The 18,512-nt window shown below is 39.8% G+C and overlaps 2 protein-coding genes across 3 annotated transcripts; both read right to left on the reverse strand.

Annotated features, from left to right (window-relative positions):
• Positions 1-2,743: 2,743 nt before the first annotated feature.
• On the reverse strand, positions 2,744-14,718 carry larp4ab (La ribonucleoprotein 4Ab). Of its 2 annotated transcripts, none has more exons than XM_062443511.1 (15): positions 14,355-14,718; positions 12,309-12,447; positions 11,720-11,942; positions 10,788-10,924; positions 10,373-10,476; positions 10,028-10,138; positions 9,479-9,532; positions 7,606-7,818; positions 7,385-7,482; positions 6,663-6,896; positions 6,324-6,375; positions 5,972-6,136; positions 5,722-5,852; positions 5,465-5,633; positions 2,744-5,150 (listed from the first exon to the last, which is right to left on the reverse strand). In XM_062443511.1, the coding sequence occupies exons 1-15, from the start codon at positions 14,355-14,357 to the stop codon at positions 4,773-4,775; spliced, it is 2,211 nt and encodes a 736-aa protein (XP_062299495.1). In that variant the 5' UTR covers positions 14,358-14,718; the 3' UTR covers positions 2,744-4,772. The 2 variants fall into 2 exon arrangements, with proteins under 2 accessions (XP_062299495.1, XP_062299504.1); XM_062443520.1 differs by lacking the exon at positions 14,355-14,718 and adding an exon at positions 13,502-13,750.
• Positions 14,719-15,857: 1,139 nt separating this feature from the next.
• On the reverse strand, positions 15,858-18,274 carry pfdn5 (prefoldin 5). Its single transcript, XM_062443531.1, has 6 exons — positions 18,153-18,274; positions 17,781-17,883; positions 17,209-17,240; positions 17,008-17,082; positions 16,773-16,878; positions 15,858-16,201 (listed from the first exon to the last, which is right to left on the reverse strand). The coding sequence occupies exons 1-6, from the start codon at positions 18,216-18,218 to the stop codon at positions 16,122-16,124; spliced, it is 462 nt and encodes a 153-aa protein (XP_062299515.1). The 5' UTR covers positions 18,219-18,274; the 3' UTR covers positions 15,858-16,121.
• Between the last annotated feature and the right edge of the window lie 238 nt (positions 18,275-18,512).

Raw genomic sequence — 18,512 nt, forward strand, 5'->3', positions numbered from 1 at the left:
GACACTCTGACACTAACACGAGCCAACCATCGCGATAGCTGAACCACGGCCGAGGTTACGTAACGAGATTACTAGCAAACATGCTGCCGAGTCCACCACGGCTGCATTTTATATTTATTTTATTATTACTGTTATATTTATAAATCCACCTCTAGTTTGTTGCATTTCCTCGTTGAGTTTCAAAGTAGCCTGCACTCCTAAAGCAATATGAAGGACTACAAAAGTGCCTTATTACTGGCTTGACACTCAGAACTTATGTAAACATGTAATTTTATTTATTTATTTATGTATTTATTTATTATCTTTAGTCTAGGGTTTTTGTTGTTGTTTGTTTATGTGTGTGTGTGTGTGTGTGTTGTGTGTGTGTGTGTGTGTGTGTGTGTGTGTGTGTGTGTGTGTGTGTGTGTGTGTGTGTGTGTGTGTGTGTGTGTGTGTACACATACATAGGGGAGACCTGGGGGGTATTCCAGAAAGCGGGTTATGTGAAAACTCAGAGTACGTTAACCCTGAGATGAGGGAAACTCCGTGTTATCCGTTCCAGAAAGAGAGGTAACTGAAACTCTGAGTCAGTCACCATGGTAACTGACTCTGTGAACATAACCTGCTCGCTGGCAGGTTTTCTGTAAGAAACCCTGAGTTTCTACCGGTCTCCTCCCACCTGAAGCAAGCTGACAGACATGGGTTGTCCGTTTCTTCGCAATCCGATAGATATCGAGGCAGAATTAATTCGCAATGCCTTATGTCGGGAGATGTATTCAGAGCTCAATTGGATGTGCTTTCATTCAGAGATGAATATCTGTTAGAACGGTATCACTGTTCATTACACTCAATCATTTCTTAACATTGTCCGGCCATATCTGCCTTTTTGTTAATCTAATTTTTAGGAAGTATTTTATTTAATATTCATGTACACATCGTCACATGTTAGTCTTATAATCAATGACTCCAATGTGTATTATATGTAAATTTGTGTTAAATAAAAGTGTTAAAATAGTGTAAAATGTTAATCTACTAAGCAGGATATTAGATGAGAGGACAGTGTGTTAAACAGCTTTCTGTTGGGGGTTTAAATTACTACATGTTGAAGTAGCCACTGAATTAATATTTACTTTGTTTAATACCCTACGTCAAATATGAATGAAATCAAAGCGAGGTACAATCATAGCCCAGCAAAATGTGCCTTACTTTTCTGAATTATGTTTTTTATTTCATTTTTAGCTGCTTCCAAATACGTTACACCACTTTTTCACCTGTATGCTACAATTTTAAGTGAGGTAAGTTAAGTCAGTGGAGTAGTGCATTACAACTTAAGAATTGACTCTCTCTCCTTAGCGTCTGCAGCGGTGTTACTTTTTGTGAAATATATGATCATATTCACCACAGGCCTGCGGGGGGAGCTCCAGTTACAGTGAGGTGACGTAACTCGAGCTTTTTTTCTCAGCAGTTGCCATGGTGAATCAAGGTATCGGGGCTCCATTGATGATGGCTCTGTATAGTGGTCGCGCACGCGCTAAACTCAAGGTTAACATACTCAGAGTTGATTTACCTAATTCAGATCAGCTGTTCTGGAACCGGATACTCAGAGTTTCCCATCTCAGAGTAAGTCAACTCAGAGTTCTGGGTTAGACTCAGAGTTTGTTGAACCTCCTACCTGGAATACCCCCCATACCATGTAAAGGAAGAAAACTAGTATTCCACTTTTTAGTTGCACCCTCTGGTGGAGAAGATAATTGCAATGTGACAACTTACCCGTGTGACAACAAGCCCCGGTCTCCCCTACTATATATATATATATATATATATATATAATTTTTTTAAATTTTTTTTTATGTATGTATGTTCTATGGCTTTTATAGATTTGTTTGACTTTTTTGTGTGATGGTTTTTCTTGTATCTGTGTATGTGTTTTCGACCAATAAAGTTGAGGGGGGGCCTGCTGAATCCACTGATATTGAAACTGAATTTTGGGAAGAAAGAAATAACCTAAATTCCTTTTATTTGGAAGGAAGAGGAGATTTTAGCAGGCCTGGGAGGTGAAGGCGGCATATAAGACTGGACTTTAAAATATATAAAGGAATATTGTCAGATCCAGAATACTTTTGGTATTTCACACCACAGAATATTTTTAGAATTTCATCAACAGGTTTTTATGGGAATGAAATGATATCCACAATTTCTCCTTTCACAGAAGTATTATATAGAACAATGAGAACATAAACAGAAATAATAACTAACTATATTTACAATACTGGATTGACAGGAATATAATTTCTCTTGCAGACCTACAAAACAATTAAGATGAGGAATTTCTCAGATCTGAAACCCTTTGTCACTTATAAAGAATATTAAAAGGCAATAAATGCTGTCCTTATGGTGGAATCCATCAGCTGATGAAGTGCCACTCTGATGCTGCTGAATCCACAGATGTTTTCCTGATTTTTGCATGAATATACCATCATAATGTCATAACTACAAATACTCGTTCGCTGTTATTAATGCCTACAAAAATGATATAATGCCCAAGGATTATTCTGCACGTCATTTAAAAATCCTGTTCAGTGTTGCATGGCAGGACTTTTACATCACCCATATCCGTCACTGTCCCACTCACCTGACAGATTTAATTTTAAGAAAATGAATAGGTCAAGCTTCTGAGATGTCTGAAAACGTATTCACACACACTGTATGTGAAATCCCAGATACAAAAATGTGTAAACGTAGACATAAACATAAGACAAGGATGTTTAAAAATAAATCTTTATTTTCATACATCAGGCTCAGTAATAAAATATTCACTTGATAAACCAGTGTGTACTTGGCGGAAATTTGCAATCCCATGTTTGATTGTTACAATTATAAGCAGGATTCTGGTGATCTCTAATTGCATTGACAGGACAATGAAATAAACTGTATCATACACACATGACAAATGACGCACAGGCATGCATAAACACATTTTGCTTCATTCCAGCCGGCCCCACAGATGCACCTAAATGGAGAAGTTTACAATATACAGATAAACTGATAATCACATTTTTACAACAAACCAGCCTTGTTCAGTGTGACAAATTGATGTGTGAAAACCTTTCTACACTCTAAACGGAATGAAACACTGATAAGGCACTGGAAGTTCGGTTTGTGATGACAGAGTCACAAAGTCTGAAGCAGAAGCAAATGTCAGTCATTCTTGCACACAAGTTTACACTGTTAAGACAACCACACACATACACAAAAAACACCTGAACTACTGATTTCAAGACAAGATACTGTACACTGAAGTATATTCCCTAAAAGCAGATGACTCAGAACACTGATCTAAGGCGAAAAGTTTTACCTACCCAATCCTGAAAATCTGTATCTTTGTTTTGCAACACCACTAACTATTTAGATGAAATGAAAACACAAAAATGAAACATTTAAGCACAAATAAGTTATGTTAAACAGCTTTCCATTTTCAAAACTCCATTGTGACTAAAACGCCTTGAGATCAAAAGGATAGTTAGTTTCAGTTTGCACTACTACATGTGCTGCACATTGCTAAGCCATCAGTGGCTCAGCAATCCAACTCGCCGAATATAGGTAGATCTAAAAAGATACTTGTTAGTGACGTCTCAGATCAGTCTGTCAAACCTATTTACAAATATTACACATGAAATCACTTAATGAAATTTAGAAAATACAACTTAAAGACCGCTATTACAGCAATAGAACAAATACACTAACATCCCAGACCAAAATCATTTCAAAACAGAGCTACCACATAGAGACATTTACAAAGCCAAGCTCCAAAGTGGTTTTGCAACAGAAGGAATACATTCATCTGAAGCCTCGGGTATCCAATCAAAACATATAGTGCATGCAATCAATCACCAAATTAAGTGGAGACAGTTGCCATGGCATAAACCATTAAACAGCTACTTTGATCAAGAAATAAATATTTCTATTCTGGAGCAGGACAAAGTTTTACACCAGAAGTTACCATGGTGATCAATATCAGTTCAAAACTAGGCCTGTTTGATGAGACCAAAAGATGAAAGGTCTGATTTGCAAGACGTGTAAATGGACTTCTAAAAGAACATGGTTTACATCCTGTAACTCTCAATAACATTGAGTGACTTGACCAAAAACTTTTTCATGAGGATGCTTGCTCTGCTACAACCACAAGGGGACACTGATCTGCACAGGATTAAAACAGACTAACAGAACTACTCCATTAATACTACTGGGGTATTTGTTGTTAACAATATAAATCTGATATCTGCAACACGCAGACACCTACTGCCAAAAACAGTCAATGATTATATGATGCGATATTCTCAATCCATAACATAGTATTCTATACTATGTTATACTAGTATTCATAGTATTACAGTGAGATTCCCTTGTCATAAAAATATCTTCAAACCTATAATTTTACTCATCAACACTAATTCTGTAGTAAAATCCGCTACTGAGTCACTGTCTTCCATTTCATTACAAAAAAAAAAAAAAAAAAAAAAAAAAAATCCAATGCATAACAATATGATGAAAAAGAAAAAAGAATGACCTCTCAGAACAATGTTAAGTGTGCCTATTGACTTTTTCTTAGTTTGGATTTCTATTTGCAGTCTTTCCAACTTTCCAATATTTTCCACGTCAAGGTAAAGACGTTATTTGACAGTCTGTCAAATGAAATAAATTCATCTGTCTATATACACATATATTATATATATTTACATATATATTTAATTTTATTTCTGTCTTAGTTCATGTTTTAAGGGTTCCTTCTTGAATTATTTTGGTGACCTTGGAGGAATGTTCTGTTCTTTGCCGCTCCGCCGGGCTCCCCGCTGAGGGGAAAACTGTTTGCCAGTATTCAGGCCCCTCTGATGCTCCCGAATTTTCTGCCCTGCGCCTCCAGCTCTGGCTGAGCCATTCGGCCCACGGAACGAGCGCAATGGTTGGCGAGGAGGGCGGCTGTCTCCAGGCTTCTCCGGTTTTTCTGTAGTGCGCCTCGAGTTTGGCCGAGGCTCCTCGACCCTGTTGACTTTGAGCTCTTGCAGGGGTTGGCTGGCTAAAGAGGCAGGAGGGGAGGGAGAGGGTACCTGTGCTGGTGGTGGCTCCTTAGCCATCCGCTGGCACACTTCTGCATAGCTGAGCTTTCGTTGCCCCTGGTTAGAGAAAAATGGGAATTTAAAATGTACAATTAATGATCAAGTAACAAAAACCATCTCAGCACATGAATAATAAACAGAAAAGATTGTGCCTTTTGTGACAAATACTCCATTAACATACTGGTATCTTGGATCAATGGACCTATTATGCATAACTGATACTTGCTGAGAGATATAATTTATGGAATCTTTGAATTTGAAAGTTTTGTATTAGTACTTTGTGTCTTGTATAGTACAGCAAATTGTTGTAATCACAGATGTATTTCTGACTTGTTGCTGTGAGGTAATGTGGTGGTCCAGGTAAGTCTTACCTGTTCTGAGTTGGGAGATGAGGGAGGTGCTTCTGTAGATACAGGCCGGCTGCAGGTTGGGGGAGCATCGTCTGCAGCTGCTGGAGAGACATCCTCCACCGGAGAGGAGATTTCTTCCTTTGCTACAGGAGGTTCAGCCTTCTCCTCTTCCTTTACTGGAGGCAAATCACTGAATAGAAAGAGGAAAAGATGCGTCATTTTCCCTGTAAATGCCTTTGTTATTCGCAGACATATCCTTAGCTTGAACTAAACTCTACCTTGTGACTGGTTGTTCCAATGTTTGTGATGTCACAGGACTAGGTTTCACTTCCGGGGTCACCGGATCAGGCACGCTCACTGGATCTTCTGAAACACTTGTGCGTTTCTCGTTAACCTCATGGCTCGCAGACTAAACCAAAAGAAAAAAGGTTTAAAAATGCATTAATAGAACTGTAACTTAGAAGTTGTTTGCTGTTTTTTCAGAGCAGACAGGACTTGTGTTATCAGAGAGAAGAAGACATTGTTTACCTTAGTGGTCACCTTCAGGCCACGTACAACATCAGAAAGGCGCATCTCTGGTGTAGTTTCTCCTCGAACACTGACCACACACCCCGGCAATGGAGGAAAATTGGAAGCAGCCAGGTCAAACTTTGGTGGAGGTGGTACCTTGACCTCCATCACAGGGACAGGCCTCTGTAATTTTCATGTCAGTAAAGGTCAAGTTTAGATTAAAGTTTCCTGCACACTACCTTGACAAAAAGAGAAGTACACTGGGAAAAGTTTTTGATCTGATAAGAAGATACTGTGTCAAAAAAACCAAATCTTGGTGGAAAATCACACGTATATATTGAGAAAAAAAAAAAAATATATATATGCTGACCGTGTTATGTTCATCTTCTCTTTTTCTCCTCATGCCTCTGTGGCTACCTCTCCTGGAATAAAGATGGATCATTTACATAAAAAAAAAAATCTTGCATGTAAAAATGTACATTTACTTGTGAAAAAGGAAAATCCACAAAGAATGCAGTGCATTTCCCTGGAAGTGGCCAAACGCCAAAAACAAATGAGTTTTATTCCTTAATTGTTTCAACTAACCATGTTAAGTCTAGGCAACAGGGCTTTAACAAATAATTTAACCATCAATATGTATCCGCCTGTTACATTAGGGTTTGAAATCTTTACCCCAGTAATGTAAATAAGCAGCATGAAATTCACCCACCTGGCCCGTCCAGCCATGTTCAGATCTCCACCGTGTACAATGGTCTGTGGAGAAATGTCTTTAAAGTTGAATGACAGCAGACTGACTGGCTCTGAAGTGGAGCCAGTCAGGGTCCCTGATGTCTTGAGGGGCTGTGGACTCAAGGGCCCTGACAAGCCATCCGTCAGGGTCCCTGGAGCCAGTGAAGAAGAGAGAGGCGTATCAACAGACCTTGGATGACCTTTTCCATGGTTTCTGTAACACACAAAGGACACACATTTCAGAAACTACTTAAAGTCTGCTCCATCATAAAAAAGTTGATATTTTGCAGCTGTGTAAGTATGACAAGTTTATGATGAGACAAAAGCAAAAGTATCACAATTGAACAGAATTGGGAGCACTGAAGCATTGTTTTTATGCCTCTATAAAAATGTAGATGACTGGCACAGGCCAGTTTTCCTAAGAAAAAAAGCTTTGTTTTTTAAAATGTAAAATTACACAATTTCTTCCTAACATATTAATTTCAACATCAAAATGGCTTCTTATCTCTGAAGTAAAGCTCAGATTTGAGAACGTCAATGTCTGTTTTTTAGTACACTGTATGTCTGGTTTGTATTTATTAATGTAGGAATTGATGGAGACATGTACAGTTTTATATTGTTTATGATGTGCAATTATACACCAATATATCTCCTGTTATTAATGTAAAAGGTGTAGTGTTGCCATGCGTGACTTCCACTTACCGGCTTCTTGGTCGATGGGTATTGATGGAGTTTGAGTTTGCTTTGTAGTTGGTAGGATTGTTGTAACCGTTCATGAATCCACTGTTTGGGAAAGGTGCCTGAATACCACAATGGCAGAAAGGAAATCCATTTAGACAAAACTGATCCAGAAATAAATAAATAAATAAAAAGAGAACTTAATAACTTTTGTAATACACATTGAGACTCAAACATGTTCTCACCAGAGGTGTTTCAAAGTAAGGCATGATTGAAGGGCTCCAGGAGGGAGACACCACTGGGTACACAGGGTACTGCTGCTGTGGACTGTACACCTGCTGCATGTAGACGTGGGAGCCGTATGGGGCCTGTGGCTGGTTGTGCCGATTGTATGCACTCAAGTCAACACTGCGGAAGCCGTTCTTACCAAAGAATGTGTTAATGGCCTTAATGCGGGCCTGGAGGGAAAATAAAGGACAGGAGAGTCATACATTTGTTCTTGTCTTAGTGAAGACATGAAGCCTCTGCTGTACTTGTGATGGGTAACTTTGCAGCTCTGTCTATTGTCCCTTGGTCCCCTCAGATCTCATAATCTCACGGTCATTAGGCCATAAAACACTGTCCTGACTAGTAGGTGGGGGGGGGGGGGGGGGGGGGGGATAGGAGTGGGGGAGGTGAAGGAAGATAAGGGAGAGAGTATAGGTAAAGAGGAGAAGCAGAAGAGATAAAGTAGATTTGTGAAAAGAGCTACAGATTTAAAAAAGTTCCTCCCAGCCAGCAACAGTGCATATGGGTCCTTCCAAGCGCGATACTGATCATCACCGGGGTTCAGACAGGACCATTAATACATCAAGTACAAACACAGGGCACACAAGGTCAAATCAAAGTCCAGCTGAAACGTAGAGGTAAATGTTGCAGACCTGTATCTGCAAACACAGGAGCAGAGACCACTGGATTTCCTCCTTGCTTATCGAGTCTTGGTACACAAGAATCCCAAGGTCACTCCGAGGCTATGGCTTAGACAAACAATCCTAGCCTAGAGAGTGGTGACGTGACAGCTGACAGCACAACTAGTCTTGTGTAACACAAGGCTTACTGAGACTCATGTAAGTGTCTCATGATCAATGATCCAATACAAGAATAAAAGACTTTGTAGCATTCTCCCTTAAAGGTAGGGTTGGTAATCCTGTTCAGAAGCACTTTTTGTTATACTGGGTGAAATGGTCCTTCTATTATCAGAGGTATCAATACATTGTCTTTAGAAAAAGGAAGCCACAGGACTGATAAAACTCTGACCATTCCATGCTCTTCGCACCGAAAAGCAAAAACCAATCAGGTGCCTTCATGTCTAGTTCTGCATCCGCCCCCTCTCTCCCTGCCTACTTTGTGTCTTCACCTGTCGCTGTTGGCAGTTTGTGGGGGTGTGGCTTGGACGGACTCACTGACGGGAGGGGGAGCAGCGGGGTGGAACTTATGGCGCTTTTCCACTACACCGTTCCAGCACGACTCGCCTCGACTCGCCTCGGTTCTTTTTGCGTTTCCACTAGGGAAAGTACCTGGTACCTGGTCCTTTTTTAGTACCTGCTCTGGTGAGGTTCCAAGCGAGCCAAGCCGGTACTAAAATGTGACGTCGACACACTGCTGGCCGCTGATTGGTAGTTGTCGCTGGAAGCGTCATGAGCCGTCCCACACAAGAATCAAACCCGGCATTTTTAAATACCGGCAGCATCGTTACAACCATAGTTACATCCATACGGCTCAATTTTCTTGCTTTGTGTGTGACAGAAAGCCCCATACAGCAGCAAGTACACCACGGCCTCAATGTCCTCCATTGTGTATGTGTTTTGTGTCGCGTATAAAACGAAGTCACGGCAGTTTCGCGGAGCCGTGCTATGACGACCCCGCCCACGTTGAGTAGGTACTTTTTTGTAATGGAAAAGGAACCATGCCGAATCGAGGCGAGGCGAGTCGTGCTAAAACTGTGTAGTGGAAAAGCGCCATTAGAGGCAGGAGGAGCTGCTATTTTCAAATCTTGCTAGCTCTCTTGCTAGCTTTCCAACATTACCAACCCTACCTTTAAGTCAATCACTGTTTATGCATTTCAGTGACTGAACTCACCATAATTGGTTTTCCCTGGAATGTTTTCACTTCTTCTCTTAGATATTTGTAAGCCTGAAGGCAGAAAAGACAAGAAACAAATATTAACACAACTTAAAATCTGTGAGATTTCCTTTTCATTAAAAAAGTAAATGCTGTATCCCCTCTCACTCCTAGAGCACAAGTTTAATGATCAGTGCTTAACAACTATAAGCTCATGAGTTACACGTAAGAGGAAGAAATTGCTGTAATAAGTTGCAGAATTTCTTCATGGCAACTGCTCCCTCAATAATACATTTAAAAGAGAATAGACCACAGTAATCCTGATCAAAGTTACATCACCCACACCACGGTCATGAAAGTCACCTTTGGCTTTAGAGAAAACCAAATTGGAGCAGTGAATATTACAGCCACACCCAATGAGTAACTGGTTGAAAACAAGAATTTAAACCAAAACTGTACTGCACTGTGATCTTGTCTCATTATACACTACAAATGTCATAAAACAAATAAGTAATTCCCAGAACAATTATTTATACTAAGCCACACAGTTTCAATGAAGATACATACCTGTAGTGCATCCATATCTGACTGAAATGTTATGTACCAGCTGCTGTTGTGGGCAAATTCAGCACTTAACACTTTTGGACAGTTTTCACTGTTAAAAAGAGCCTCCACTTCCTGTGAAGAGATGCAGGACACATATTACACACTGAACACATACATATCTTCCATTAGTACACATTGTAGGTTCTGTGATAATAAGCAATCTATGACTCACATACTCACCACAACAAATTAATGCAAAGTAAAACCATCTATAAATTACTCCTGGTTTGGAGGATTGACTGTGCAGTGAGACAGGTGAATGTTGTGGAAGACTGTGTTAAATTTGCAGCGTGGGGTTGTATTTACCTCAACTGGTGTCGTCTCTGGGACCTCTCTAAGAATAATGATGCAACGACTGTGATTTGGCCGAACTTTCTCACCCGTTTCGTCAACTTGCACCATGGGAGAAGCTGTAATAAAGACACAATCGAAATGTGAGTGTTTTATTGGCATGCTTTTATTTGTTAGCTGTGATGTGAACGATGTGATGTGCTGTGTGTGAGCAATTAACTTGGTGGCGCTCTAGACAATTGCCTTATATATTATGTGTATGGCTTTAAAGTTTGAAATAATCATTCAGTATTTTATTTGTAATAATGTAAGTGAAGGTGGTCACCAATCACTAAAAAACATGATTGCTCTCAACAAGAACAAAAAGCTCCATTGAATATACGTGTTAAAATAATATTCAAGTTCAAAAATTAAACAATAGCACTGGTACCTTGCAGTACATCCAGAATGAGATCCATGTCAGTAGTGAGGGCTTTGATGTCCTCCATGCAAGCAATGGTCCAGATGGGAACAAACTGATCACTATCCATCTGGGATATCAAGTACAGGTCCTTCGATAAGTTTTCTCTGGAAATGCCAAAAAACAATGTGTAAACATCATACAAAATCTTTATGTACATTTACCAAAACATTAAACTTTTGAAGACTTCCATATCTCAACATCCCCCCATTCATAATAAAGGATTTACTTCAGACCTTTACATTCGTTTGTTTGGTGCATCAATTAGAAATTGTGCCAATTTAAAGCGATGGTTCGGCGTAATTTCGACCTAGCGTCATATGCACCATGCGGTCTATGTAACCACCCGCTCCGCTTTTCCCCCCCATTTTGTCGCAAACTGGTGGAGTTAGAGCCATCAACCGAATGGCTTAGTACAGCCGCTAACGGACCCACCAGTGTATCTCGTAAATTACTCCACTAATAATGCCTGGGTTGTTACCAAACTTCTACAGTAGTACAAATAGGGTCTTTACTCATAATCGATGCATTGAAAAGTTTGTAAGTATCGTCGAAATTCTGTGTGGTTGCATGAGATCCCCACACAGATCTCTAGATGTGCTGTGCGGGGATCTCGCGAGACCACACAGGATTTCAGTGATTGCGCGGGATTACGACGATGTTTACAGCTTTAGCAGTAGCAGCAGAGTAAAAGCCATCAGGTAAGTGTTTATTTTAATAAACTATTTTTAATAAACAAAAGTCAGTCAAATGGTTAGCTTGAATACATAAAACTGAATCAAATAGTTTAGGCTCATTAATTACTAACAGGAAACTATTTCCAGTTAGTAATTAATGAGCCTAAATAAGCCCACTTCATGATGCACTACACTGAGAAACACCCACACGGTCACACTACTCACCTAGAAAAGCAGAACTCGAGCTGTTTCTTCAAAGACTCTCTCAGGCTCTCCTCAGACATCGGTTGTTCCTTTGGAGCATCACCATCAATGGGTGACTCGCACTGGGAGTCAAACACTAAAAACCCTGCATCAGTTTGGTCCATGCCATTCACGACGCCCTCTGTAGGTGCGTAGGCATAGTCAGCAGTGGTGTCAGGATATGCCGTGTCGCACTCTTTACCCCCTGAAGATGAAACATTTGAGTAACATAAGACGGGAGGCAAGCAGGAACATAATGGTTGTGAAATACCTGTCACGTTTAGACAACGACATGTAATTCTCTTAACAAGCTTTCTCATGCTTTGTATTTATTGCATAACCCTGCGGACGAGTTACGATCTCTGTAATATTCAGTAAATACTACACAAGCCTATACGTGTCACACAGACAGATACATACTTCAATTTTCCTCAGCTTTAGTGCAGGAGAGTTTTGATTAATGAAACGTTTACATGAACAGTAGATGGAGATAATTAACCTCCTATGATCTATAACCTAGATTTTTAAGAGTTAGAAACATTCTGGCCCACAGAAGTGAAGAAGCTCGTACCTTCAGTCATCTCAGCAGAAGGAGGGTAGGTCTGCAGCCAAGATGAGTTGTCTGTCCCCTCCGGGATGTTGTTCTGGTGGGCAGGGATCTCTTGCCACACTTTGGCATTAGGGTTCAGACCTGCTCCCTTTGTGGTAACCTGCATGATTAGGACAATATGTTGAGTTATAGAAAATAACTTGGGGTATGTTACAGAAAACACATCGGTGCAGTGTTTGTATTACCAACTTTGCATGATGGGATATGTTAAGTCAAAGTTTTTGGCTGCCAAAGGCTACAATTATCATGTCCAATTACAGACAATCTACACAGGACAAATGTATCATGCAACATTTTCAAGAACATGTGATGCTGCTGAAGTTTTGCAATTAAAACATTTGAAACACATTAAATACTGAAACAGTTTTGTAGTAAGAGTAAAAATAGTATAAGAAGCTAAAATAGCAGAACATCAAGTTCCCAATCATCAAATAGACAAGTCTAGGCCGCATGTTTTCTATCACTGAAAGTAATGTTGTCCAGCCTTCAAACAAGATCATTTAATAAGCATCAGACACTCAAAAATTCTAATCTGGTTTTAATAAAATACCATCTATCTGTCTATTGCTGATGATTATTAATTTATAGAGTATTTTTCCCCAATGTAATATATGTTTTAAAAACGACAACAAAAAATCCAGATGTTAAGTCTAGAAAAGATCTATGAAGTTATTCAAACAAATATAAATGTTATGAAAGCAGATTTCGCAAGACATTCATGCATGCCTTGTTACACCTCAGCATCACACCTCAGAATAAACAGCATTATCAGAGCTAAGTTAACTCCCATATCCAAATATATCTGTGCCAATCCAATGAATGACGCTAGATCACTAGAGGTCTTCTAATCCAGTTTTCCGTCTTTGCTAGGCCTCTTGAGTCCGTACACACACACACACACACACACACACACACACACACACACACACACACACACACACACACACACACACACACACACACACACACACACACACACACACACACACTATGAGTCTCACTGTCATTGGTTCCCTCATCACTCCTAACCCCGCCTCACCAACATGTACCCATACAAGGCGCGGGTCCGCCTCTGAGCTCCAGCGTGACTCCGACGAGGCATTTTGACCTGTCATCCATTGTAAAAAAAAACAAAAAAAAAACATCGAAATTACCTCAGTAATTGAAGCTAAACCAATGTTTGGATCGAAGTCTCACAACCATTCACATGATCATATCTGCTCTCCACAATTTGATGATAGTTCAGCAGCCTCGAGTTAAGATACATTATTTTGAGGGTCAGGAAAAAAAGAGCACATGGCGGCGACGTGCACATGCAACTTCTATCGCGCGATTATTAAAGGCCTTCGTTTAATGTACGTCTGAAGAAACACAGCTGGTATGAGAGTTTCTGATCAAATCTCAAAAATCATCCCCCTTGATTTATCGAAGTTATTTAACGCTGGCGTCTCCGCGGCTCGCTGCCATGACCTTTATCACCAACTCTTTGATAGCCCTTCAGCTTCAGTTGTGTAACGGCTAACATTTAACACCAATCACGTGTGGTGGTGGCTGCACAGTGAGAGCAGGGTAATTAAATGATATGATTAATGTAAGTTGATATCGAACAAGATGTCTCGATTTCCCCCTCCATTTCATCATGCTCTTAAGACACGTGTTTGCAGGCTAGCTTGACTCACCGTCTGCCATATGTTAACTAGCGACCCCTTAAATACCTGACTTTAGCTAACTAGCTTATGTTTACTAGCAGCCCAGATACACCCGGCCTTACTTTAACACCGCTATCCTTGGCTAATTGGTTTGAAGGGTTAACAATGACATAATGAACCACTCGTGTAAATAAAGTCGGACAAGTGAGAAGCGTGAACGCCTACTAACAAACAAATGGGTGTTAAAGTTAACAGAGTGGGTTAAAGCGGGTTTGAAGCCGTGCGTGAAGGGGGAAGAACGACGCAAACAGGTTGTCGCATGTTAGCTAGCGTGGCCACTTCCAGGCCCCAAACTCACCATGCTGCTTTGATATTCGCCTTATGATATCCTCTTCGACTCACGGGAGATTAAATTGCCCCTGGTGGTTTTCTTCTCCAACGAAGGCAGCTCTTAAAATACCACGCCGCACTTCTTTACAGCCCGTCGTCGCTTTCTTCACTTAACTGTCGTCTCCCCGGTCACAGCCCGAACGTGCTCCAGTCCAAACGTTGCGTCCGCGTGGAGCACAACTTGACACGGTAACAACTTTTATCTACTGTAACGGATGTTTCGCTGTTTAGTAAAAAACGTTTCCCATTTTATGAAATATACTCCTCCGCTCAATTCCTCAGCTTCTCGGCACCGCTCATCCAGCATGTGACAGCTGCGTCCTCCTGTCCGCCCGTCCCAACAGGCTGCACCCCGCCTCCACAGCTAACTACCTCCCCGGCAACAGCAACGCTAACCACGCAGCGTAGCAACGACTGCCTGTGACCTCTGTGAGGTGACTCCACGGTGGGGTTGATGCTCTTATGAGAGCTGTTACTTCTAGTAACCATGTAACACACAAAGCTAATTCATATTCTGTAGCAGATTGGTGATATATCTATACCTGAAATTGCAGACAGTTAGTATGACTCCACACCGTTAATTAACCTCCAAGGCGAGTGGATAGGACACGACCCCATGCCAAGTCTGGATGTCATATGAGGTTTCATCCTGAGGTAAAAATCTAAATCTGTGATATAATCGACTACCAGTAACTATTACTTTTATCTTATTACTTTCCACAGTGTGGTTGGAAATTCTCTCATCTGATACGAATTACAATTTGAGTGCTGCTTATGTGAAATTAAATATCCCATACCATCAGTGTGTCAATTTGTTAGATTATAATACCAAGCAAGGATAATGTGAATATTTAAATTAATTATAAAAACAAAGATTGATTAAAAGTATCAAAATAGCATAAACAGATCAATTAAAGGCTGCAAAAGTACAAATAGTAAAGTACAGTTAATCAAATCCATCTATCAACCCATTTTAATGACAAAAAGTGTAAAAAAAATTAACTTTAAAAGAAAATAATGAAGTCTCATATAAAGATGTGTCAGCCTTACGCATTTGGGATTTATACCAGGAAACCATTGTGTTACAAGTTATACTAGTGTGCTCTAAACCTTTAACAATAATAATAATAATGAATTAATTTCTACTGCACTTTCATTCACAGTCAATCATTCCGATACTGAATTGTAGAGTTGTACCTGCCCCCTTGTTTAAAGGCCCTGCCTTGTACAGACATGGTCCACCCACACAGGTGGATTCATCTGTGGCTGATAAGACCTCAAAACTGTGGACACATGCCGACTTTATGGAGCCAGGCAACTTAAGCAGAGGTCTGTTTAATCAGAATGTGAGTAAACATCCATGTTGGTGCGCAGGGCCTTAATAGTGGCCTTGAAGCAATTCTATTAACTCATTTGTGAAAATGTTCAAAAGTCTGATACATGATAAACAAGGTCTTGGGAGTGGAACACATAAGTGAAAAAAAACTTTAATTTTCGTTGAATGCACAATGACCTCTTTAATTTGACAAACCTGGGACACCAATTTAAATTAATCTAAAATCGATCATGTACACATCATTTCTTTACCATGACAAGAACCTACTTATAATTTCCTTGTGATAAGACTTGTGCACTTACTTCAAACAGAAACAGAAGCATTTTTTTCTTTTGTGCCCATAACTTCAACCCCCCACCCCCTTCCTGCAATACTGAAGAGTTCAAACAGGTGTTCACTTTAAGCCTTAGTGGTCCCAACTGATGACTGCTGGCTCTGTTGTAGTTGCTGGATCTTCACGTTCATTACTTCAATCACAGCTGCAAGACAGAACATAGTGTACAAAGTAAATAGGTGTGTCGTTAACTGAAGAGTAAGGTGAGGTTATTGTGGAATATCTTTGAAAAAACTGGTTGTCTGGTTTTGACATTGACCTGCAGTATTCAGCACAGAACTGGACCATATCAAACAAAGGTCTGACACATTATGTGGAAATACAGATCTCTTTCAGCATGTTTTGAACATGCATATTTAAAAGCAAATGTATTTTAACAAACTGTCCAGAGGAGACTATGTATAGAAAGGGCTACAATGGTCTACTCATTTCACAGATATAGATGTGTAAGTAAGTCAAACATGGCACTTTAATTGTATTGCTTAATTCAAAATCCAGTGTACAAGAGTGCAGAGCCAAAACAATTGTGCCCCTGTTCAAATGTATGCATACTGCACTGTAATGCAACCATTTATGCCATTTAAAAAATGTTTAATATATTTTGGGCTGGTCTTGTCATATCTACTGTATTAGTAAAAATCAAGAGATCAATGCCTTTGTATTGACATAAAATATTTGGTGAAACAGTGAGGACGGCTGTGTGTTGGTGGGCTCACCTTGTTTCATGGCATGTTTTTCCTGAAGGGCTGGCTGAATTTTCTCTATCTGCTTTGTGAGAAAGTCTATTTTGCGTTTGAAGAATCCCTTTGAGTCCTCGACGTTCTACCAAAAAGACAAATACAAGAGTATTAAATAAAATCCTATCTAGTCTATATTATTTAAACAAATTGAAATAAATGACTTTGTACATGACTGAAGTATTTCTGAGCTTTTAAATGTTAATATATTTACCTTTTCAACATAGTATCCTGTCCCCACATCCACTAAAACATGCTCCACATCATTTAATGTTCCAGGGACATACATCTGAGAAACAGCAACGTCAAGGGCAAGCAATACAGTACACATCTCACACAGAAACACAACTTCGTTTTAAGCATAGGTTTTCAAACATAACAATACAAGCTGAAATATGAGCTGACAGAAGGATACAGAGCTTGTAAGAGGCACAAGTAATTCTTTTCCTGTATGAGAGAGAGAGAGAGAGAGGGTGGTGGGAGTTAATTACTAATTTTAATCAAACTGAAAACAATATAAAGACATTATGCATATTTTAGCAGCACAAATCTCTATGACAGCTTCTGATTTACAGTGGGCTCTGTGAGTTAGTTTAGAGATAGTTTTCTTCCTCTTTTTTGTTTTAGAAAATAATGTTACCCGGTTTCTTCTGTCTTCTATGAGTTTAAACTGAGTATCTTTGGGTCATGAACATAAGACATTTTTGCTTGCATCTTGCACTCTGGGGAAAAAATGTTCAATCATTTTTAGCACCAGCAATTAATTTAAAAAAAGATATTGAGTACTCAATAATAAAAGTAATAGTTAATTGCAGCCCTGTTATAATCACATTGCTGTGACTTAACTGTATATATCTTATTTGTTGTATTCACACCATGGTATATGAGTACATTGATCAGAGCTACTAATAAGTTACGTTATTATATCATCTGTCATTCAATTCAGTGTAGTAAAGGTTTGGTGGGGCGTGAAGTCATGAAACTCACCTTTATTGTTTTTGTTCAGGACATTCAAACTATCTTTAGCTTCCACATATTTGGTCTGGACCACTTTGAGTTGACCTATTGAAGATGTCAAGAACTCAATCTCCTGAAAAACATAAACATTAGTAGTCGATTAATTACCAAGCGAGCAAATCCCTTCCAGATCATATTTTTACTGGCAAATGTAGCCACATCAACAGGCAGAAAAGTGTAAAATAACGAGACCGTTCAACACTATTTAGCTAATGTTAACACACCACCCGTGAGGGTGGATGTTAAACAGCTAACTTAGCTACACAGAGTCCCATCGGTCTCATACAATCAATTTATAAGAATAAATGCACCGCGGAAACGTACTGAACTGCTTATATTTACCTGATCGAGTTGGGTTTTCAGTCCCTCTAGCTGAGGCAGGGAGAGGTCTGCGAGATTCACTGCCATGTTGGGAGCGTGATGTGAAAGAGGCCGTTTGTGGTTGTATTTCCGGGTGATGGGGATGGATGCTCATCAGTCTGAAACAGCGCCGCGCGGCTGAAGGCCGAATTTGCTTTACTGGGACTGCGAAGTCATGACCCGCCCTCCTCCGCCTCTGATTGGCTAGTCCTCGTTGCCTTCGTTGGTTGGGTTTAGAAAGGCACTCTAGCTGGGTTTAAGGCTCGAGGAATGTGATTGGTGAGAGTTAGGATAAGAATATCACGGTTTAAAAAAAAAAAAAAACAACTTTTTTTAGAAATT

Source organism: Scomber scombrus, chromosome 3 (genome assembly GCF_963691925.1).
Source record: "Scomber scombrus chromosome 3, fScoSco1.1, whole genome shotgun sequence".
Lineage (NCBI taxonomy): Eukaryota > Metazoa > Chordata > Actinopteri > Scombriformes > Scombridae > Scomber > Scomber scombrus.

What these genes read in the sequence shown, in the direction of transcription:
- larp4ab (XM_062443511.1), bottom strand. An exon ending in ACCCATCGACCAAGAAGCCG is followed by an intron (nt 6,897 to 7,384) that starts GTAAGTGGAAGT and finishes TGTGTGTTACAG; the next exon opens with AAACCATGGAAAAGGTCATC. An exon ending in GCCTGAAGGTGACCACTAAG is followed by an intron (nt 5,853 to 5,971) that starts GTAAACAATGTC and finishes CTTTTGGTTTAG; the next exon opens with TCTGCGAGCCATGAGGTTAA.
- pfdn5 (XM_062443531.1), bottom strand. Translation starts at nt 18,218, where the DNA reads ATGGCAGTGAATCTCGCAGACCTCTCCCTGCCTCAGCTAGAGGGACTG. An exon ending in CCTGAACAAAAACAATAAAG is followed by an intron (nt 17,241 to 17,780) that starts GTGAGTTTCATG and finishes TCTCTCATACAG; the next exon opens with GAAAAGAATTACTTGTGCCT. An exon ending in TTGTGCCTCTTACAAGCTCT is followed by an intron (nt 17,083 to 17,208) that starts GTATCCTTCTGT and finishes GCTGTTTCTCAG; the next exon opens with ATGTATGTCCCTGGAACATT.